The 7519-nt window shown below is 41.7% G+C and overlaps 1 protein-coding gene across 2 annotated transcripts in view; it reads right to left on the bottom strand.

Moving 5' to 3' along the window:
- Nucleotides 1–827: 827 nt before the first annotated feature.
- VWA8 (von Willebrand factor A domain containing 8) overlaps nucleotides 828–7519 on the bottom strand; it is a 186131-nt gene continuing 179439 nt past the window's right edge. For both annotated transcript variants that reach the window (XM_065848747.2, XM_065848831.2), the window contains exons 43-45: nucleotides 6610–6708; nucleotides 5202–5440; nucleotides 828–2777 (exon numbers count right to left, since the gene is read on the bottom strand). In XM_065848747.2, coding sequence (XP_065704819.2) covers nucleotides 2669–2777; nucleotides 5202–5440; nucleotides 6610–6708 — 447 coding nt within the window. In that variant the 3' untranslated portion in view covers nucleotides 828–2668. The remainder of the gene's footprint in view (nucleotides 2778–5201; nucleotides 5441–6609; nucleotides 6709–7519) is intronic.

Genomic DNA, 7519 nt, shown 5'->3' with positions numbered 1-7519 from the left:
GAGTGACACACAGCGCTGGTGCATGCATTGCAATGAGAGCAGTCACTGGTGCCGCGGTTAGTTCAACAAAGCCATGTTACTGTTCAGCATCTTACTAATTAAAAATAAATGCAGATTAAGGAGCTCTGCAAGTCCCAGGGACATGAAAGAAGAGTCTGTACTGAATTTCTGAGCAGTGAATTAACACTGCCAGTCCTTGTGAGACGTGGAAAAGCGCAGCTGCTGCTTCACTTTCCCCGGGGCAGTGATGGGCATTAAAGCAGGTGAGAGATGCACGGCCTGGGGAAAATGTAGTCCTGAATTATTACAATTTAGAGAGACGCCGTCGGGTCAAATATGCTCTGCAAAGCAAAACCCAGCCTCCCTTCTGCACTGAAAAAAAGGTTTATTTAATTTCTTCTCCCTTTGTCTCAAAATCTACCAGGAATTGCTCCCACTCCAGCCATGGCCATATCCTGCAGGCCCACGAAACATGAACTAAACCAGAACAGACATCTCCTGAAACAAAGAATAAAACAAAACACTACAGAAAGGTAACTTTAAATAGCATGACATGAGATCCAATTTACAGGGGTAATCAAACAAAAGGTTTAAAATTTGATTTATCTTAGAGTTTCCCTTAAATAACACTTTCTTTTTATGATAAAGATAACAGTACCCTACTGCATGTAAATCCAAGGTGAGAAAGTTTATCTACTCAAGTGATCAAGAAAGTGTACAGCACATTTGCTAACTAACCGTAACAAAATGCTTCTTTTTTGAAGGACTGCTGGAAAAGTAGAAGTGTTGAAGGAATTTCCATGTAAAAACACATTTACTAACAGACATTAATACACCAATTCTTTATTGCATTTAGTATTTCGTTATATGCTTACAGGACCAAGATATTTATATTTTGAAGCATACATCCCCTTGGTAGCTCCATCTGTGTGTATGTGCGTGTAACATGCATTTGTCCCAGCCATGGATAAACTTCTCAACCTTCTCCTCCCAGTTCCCTTCTCTCTAAACAGGAATTGCATCTTCAACCTCTTTGTTTTCACATATATAGCTAATCATAACAATACCAACAAGCCTTTGAAAAACGTCTTCCGTCCTCTCTAGCCATAAAGAGCTTCAAAGCTGGCCAGCCCTCGAAACACATCCTAAATATGGAACATTTCTGAGGCTCTGGTAAAGATTTTTGCTGCAGGACTGATGGAGTAGAGAACGACCACTAGAAACTGGACCTGCTAAAACAGTGATGGCTGTATTTAATAGGATTGAATTAAATTGCCCCTTCCCCTCCAAATATACTGTTCACTGTGTGGTTTGAGCAACCAAGGGATTAAGAGAAACATTAGCAGTGAAGTATTGCAGTTCCTTCTTCAGATTTGCATAAGTACTCTCCCTTGACTTTTTTCTGTTCAGTTACCCTTAAATTAATATTAGCAGAGTATCAGTGATGATGCACAACCCTCACCCCAGCTTAATTCAATTATACATTCAATTCATCAAGTATTCCAGTGTTCCTGAAGCCCTAGAAGATATCTATTCTTCAGTAAATAAAGAGGAATTATCACCTCATGGGACAAGCTGAACACCAGGTGACTGAATTATAATACAACTCTTTATAACTACCCTGGATATTAAATATACCCCCACACGGATTTCTTGCTAAACTAAAAATAGACTTTTTTCTTCTTTGTTTATAAAATAGAACTTATTTTCTCATGCCTAGATCTCTCCTCCAGTTTCATCTTCAAAAGACCCAAGCAAAACAGATAATGAAGGAGCTCTAGCAAAGTATTAGTAACTTTTCGGTCTCCCGACTGAAAAGGCTCCTCCAGGTACTGAGGCCATCCTGGGGACCCTGGGCAACAGCACAGCAGGACAGCACCATCCGTCATGCAAAGGAGACAGGGCAGTAGCCCCTCCTTGGAAACGCTGTTGGGTCCTTAAGACCGTTTTGACCTTTTCCCCTTACATTTCACAGGCAGAACTGAAAGAATCTATTTTTGTTTTGTTTTCCTTCTTAAGAGCCACTTTCTCTCGATCTGACAACTCTGAGCACTGTGCCTGATCAGATAGTGAATGTTTACACGCGACGGTCGGTGTTTCCAAACTGCTCCATTGTTCCCAGCATCCAGCGGTGAAACTCCGATGCCTGTCAGGACAAGAAAGCAGCAGCAGAGGAAGGAAGGGTTTCCTGTCCGACCAGAGCAGTCCTGTTTAAATCAGAGATGGAGTTAACTACACATTCAAATATATGCACGCAAAACCCTGGAACAGCTTGCATGGCTCTGCCTTGCATAATAGTATCAAACCTCAGTGAACCGTGTTTAATAGAACAGGGTGAGATGACACCGCAGTGCTGGCAGCACGGCAGGCGGAGGAAGGATCACAAACTGTCCTTTATTTATTTCTCCCTCCAGAAAAAAAACATTTGCTCTGTTGCCATCCTGTGATTTACTTCTGCCCCACTGCAATTCTTCGAACGTGCTAAGTCAGTTGAGAGATTTTGGGTGAAATTTTACAGCCCGGCTGTTGTGCAGGTTTGGGTTGCTTTGCTGATTAGAGTACTGTATGTATTTTATTAATAATTGTGTTTATCCTCAGCTTTAGGGTTCATCTCTCCAGCGAGAGCGGGTTTCTTCTTTGAATTCACACAGCAGGACATCAGTGATGCTTAGGCACTTGACAACATGGTAGATGTGAAGATCTGCTGCAAAATCTGAGGGATCTCTTTGGTATCCATGGCAATAAAAGAACGACCTGCTGGTAGTGTCCTCTGCAGCCTACGGAGGAGAATGAGGGACAAGACACAATTACCATTTCAAATTATCTTCCCTACTGCAAACCAGGGTTCCTTAAGAATGGATGTTTTTCCTTTTGAATACCTTGCCAACCCATGTCATTCACGTCGCTGTCACCACGCAATTAAAGGCTTGCAAAAGAAACAGTGGGAGGAAGCGCTGAGAGCAGCAAAGTCACAGAGGTCCTTTCAGCGAGACAATCAGGCCTGTTTCTAGAGATTTCTATTCACGTCCTCTTCCTGACGTGCAAAATCTCTGCTTTGATTAAGGTACCAGTGACTCCACAAGGTATTACAGCAACTTGTTTCTGAGGGCAGCTAGAGATTTACTCTGGAAATGAAGATATTTACTTATTCTGAATAGATTATCATGAATCCACAGCTCTTTCAGTTCAACACCTCCAAGTGATTCTAAATGTGCTCTTTGTATTTCCTCTTTGAGATCGCAGCAGATTAGATGGAAAGATATTTTTCTGCCAATATTACCCTGACACATTTTTATTCACAGCTTAACCCCCCCTTAAAAAAGCTAAACCAGATGCACATTACAAACCCCATCTCCCTCATGTCCAGACAGCAGGCTTGGAATTTTTTTTTCACAGCTTTTTAAAGGAGTTTATGCATCTCACCATTTCTCCAATGCTAAGTTAAGTCTCACTTTTAAAGTGAGTTTCTAAAAAAGCTGCAACAGAGAATTCCCTTCTCCTTCCCCCACAGCAGTTACAGGAAAGCTTTGTCTAATTCTGCACTTCCACGTACATAGAAATGCATTTCAGTGACAGCATTGTGTGCATTTTCCATACCCAGTGAACTAGGCAATTATAAGATCTCGTCTTACACAGCAGGATACGGTCAATGCTTTTTTTTTTATTCCTAGCAGAAGTAAAAGGACCTTCTGTAATTATAATCTTTTGAATGAATTCTTTTTTCATGCATAACACAGCTCTGATGTACAGACCTGCAAGACCCGACTATCGCTGGCTGTGCAGCTGTATCTTTCAACCCTTTTCTGACTAAAACTAAGTAGCAAGGACCAGTTCCCTTTGGGCCTTCTCTCATTCTGCTCTAGTTGAAGACTCAAACAGAAGCAGAAAAGGCACTTTTGATATTGGTGGCTAATACCAGCGTTTTGTTGCATGTGCTGGTCCTTGGTGGATACGGAACATCACCTGGGACAGAATTTCCTTATTGTTCCCTGTGCCCAAACAATTTGAAGTAAAGTTACGTAGTGGCACTAAAAATAGGCCTATTGGCTCAGACACTCCAAAGAAATGAGTTGTCTAATGCAAGGGGAGTATCTGAGTCAAATGTTTGGCAGTTTTAAAGACTATTAAACTCCAGTTTCTCTTGCTTTAATCTCTTTCCTTAGGCCCACACGCATTAAACCCCACAGCTGGCAATGGCAAAGGCACCATATCTCCATCATGATTACACAGTGATATTATATACGGGGATGGTGCACATCCTCCCACGGGAGGACGGCTTCAGATGCTCCCTTTGGATGCTCAGAATGCTCTGAACTAGCTGGTCATAACTGCAAGGACCCATGTATCACTCTCCTTCCTGATACAAGCCAAAGCTACTGCCTCTTGATAGTACATAAAAACCAAACAGAATGATGAAGGAAAACTTGGACACGAGCTGATAGTGTGCACTTGTGGCCCAGAAAGCCAACTGTGTCCTGGGCTGCATCAAAAGCAGCGTGAGCAGCAGGTGGAGGGAGGTGATTCTGCCCCTCTGCTCTGCTCTGGTGAGACCCCACCTGGAGTCCTGTGTCCAGCTCTGGAGCGTCAGCACAGGAAAGACATGGACCTGTTGGAGAGGGGCCAGAAGAGGCCACCAAGATGATCAGACGTTTGGAACAGCTCTGCTGTGAGGACAGGCTGAGACAGATGGGGTTGTTCAGTCTGGAGAGAAGGCTCTGGGGAGACCTTGTGGCCTTTCAATACATAAGGGGGGCTTATAAGAAGGACAGAGTGACTTCTTCCCATAGCCTGTAGTGACAGAACAAGGGGCAATGGTTTTAAACTGAAAAGGGTAGGTTTAGACTGGACATAAGGAAGACACTTTTTATGACAAGGGTGGTGAAGACACTGGCACAGGTTGCCCAGAGAAACTGCAGATACCCCATCCCTTGAAGTGCTCAAGGCCAGGCTGGATGGGGATTCGATAAATGTGAACTAGTGACAGATGACTCTGCCCATAGCAGGGGTTTGGACTGGATGATCTTTAAAGGTCCCTTCCAACCCAAACCATTCTATGATTTTAGGATTTTATAATCAAAACCTTAGTGCAGACCACCAGCATGGGCAACTCTGCCTAACTTCACTGCAATAAAAGCACAGTTTAGATTTATGATTAGTGGAAACAAAGAAAGTTATATTAGGGATAAAACAAATATACTTACCTATCTGCCTGGTCTCCTAAGGATCCTATAAATATGGCAAAAGCATTGACTTGAGTGTTGGTAGTCAAGACCTGGGCAAACCTCGATGGCTGAATCCCATATCGCTCGAGATTTGCGTCACTCAGGACGATAACAAAATACTCGTCAGCCTCTTCCTTGGCGATTTCACGAATGGCGTGCTCCGTCCCTTCCAAGGTATGGTCTCCACTCATGCAGAACTGAGCGTGGGCATGCATGGTCTGTGTGCACAGCATAACCAAGTGGAAAGATGTAAGATGGCTTTATGAATAAACATTTACTTCAACTGGCACAAGGGGAGTGAATATTGAGTTATGCTTCAGAAATGCAGACAGTGCTTCAGCTACTACAGAAGATGCAGCTTTTTGTACAAAATACATAATATTTTAAGTCAAGCATCAGTTCTTAAAAACACCGCGGGTCAACCAAACAAAATCCACACAAGGACAGAATTAGACTAGACCTTAAGGAAGGGAAAAACACTTTGATCAGTTGCAGTTTGAGTGGCCACATTCTTGTCAGTTTAAGGAAGAGAACAGTGCTTTGTTTCCTAATGCTGTGACCAGCTCCTGGCTGTTTATAATTTGCACTAGACCTCCAAACCCTAGTAAGGTCATAGTTATTATCAAATATCTGACTCCTGACAGTGGCAGCAAGGTTTAAAAATGTTGAAACATTTTGTTTGAGCTTTTATGAAATAAACGCACCGTTTTTATTGATGAAGCTGTCTCCTGTGCAGAAGGCAAGGAATTTTAGACATTAGAAAATCCTGTCCTTCTAACCCAAGTAACTGCTGATCTTTCAATAACGTTTTTTGAAGGAAGCTCAAATACACAGTTTTAATGCATCAATCTGCCAGCCAGGTAAATCCTAAAATATACTCAACTTTTCTTCATCCTACTGCAGTAAAATCTTGGTGAATATACTCACTTTGCAATTGTGATTTAACACATTTTCAGTCTAGCATTGACACATCTTCCCACTGCTACTGTGACATATAACTTCTTGAAGGTACCAAGCTAAACCCCTCTACAGTTTAAATTGGTCACTTATACACTAATAATATCACCACATGATTAGGTAGAGCTATCTATATCACTGTATAATGCTTGGAACTTCCTACACGCTTTGACAGCTACTCAAAATTACACACTTGTGACACAGCAGTCCAGAAAAAGGCATATCTAGCTTCTACTCTTTTGGCAGAATTTGTTTTCTGCCATGTTTCTGGAAGGCCCTGTTTCAATTTTATGCAAATACACTGATTTTGCTTTCATGTCATCTTTGATTTTACTCTTGCTATGTTTTGCATTCTGTGACCCACCTACATTTTTATCTTTGCAGTCGTAAAATCCTTAATTATCCTGCATCACTTATCAGTAGGATTTACCTTAAGGATCTCTAATCTTTGCTTATTGTTCTTGGGAACTTTGTCACTCCCAACCAAGGCGATGTTGAAGCCATCTCCTGAATGTCCAACAATATCGTACTGCAAGAAAGAAACTTCATCAGTCATCTGTTAGTCACGAATGGCCCTTGGGTCACAATGACACGAGACAGATCAAAGGCAATTTGCTTTCAACAAGAAAACCCGAATACTGTTCCCTGTTTCTGTTTATGAGCTGCTTAAGGGAACTACTTCCAATTTCTCACTGACACGAAAATATGGGAAAGAATTACGAAATAATGAAATTAAAGAACAGTTATTTCCATGATCTGTTTTTGACATTATCCCAACAACCGCTGAGCCGTGATGCATAAGATCAAGACCTTGCCCTCTCGCATTGTCTGTGTATTTTTTTAAAGTAGCAGTTTTTGTTCTCTTGAGTCTGACAAACAAGAAGTGCATTGTTTGAGAGTAGCTCCCATGTTTGATGGATCATTTGTGTGACCTCATCCTGCTCTGAAGAAAAAAAAGTATTACAAGCCTTCTTTTTTGGAAATCAGCACTCCTTATTTTTGTGCATAACAGATCAAAGTTATTGCTGAAAGTATGTAGAGAAGTGAATTCCAAGAGTCTCTGTACGTTGTCAAAGGAAACAGTGTGCACACAGTTCTCCTGTGAAAGATCCTGCAAAAACATGACACGTAGGGCTATAATAGTTCAAATACCTTGTTGAACAGATAATTTAATATTGGGAAGGCCTGTGTTTTATGTGAGATTTTTATTGTTGATGCATGAGAACCAAGACAAGCTGAGTTATGGCAAGGTCCTGACCTGCCCTTTGTGTTGTGGATGTGGCAGTTACCCCAGGGAGAACAAAAGTGGATTTAAGAGCTGCCTGCACCAAGTAACAGAG

This window comes from Patagioenas fasciata, chromosome 1 (assembly GCF_037038585.1).
Source record: "Patagioenas fasciata isolate bPatFas1 chromosome 1, bPatFas1.hap1, whole genome shotgun sequence".
NCBI classification, from domain to species: domain Eukaryota; kingdom Metazoa; phylum Chordata; class Aves; order Columbiformes; family Columbidae; genus Patagioenas; species Patagioenas fasciata.
The sequence above is the reverse complement of the archived record's forward strand: the minus strand, read 5'-3'. Positions and strand labels throughout refer to the sequence as shown.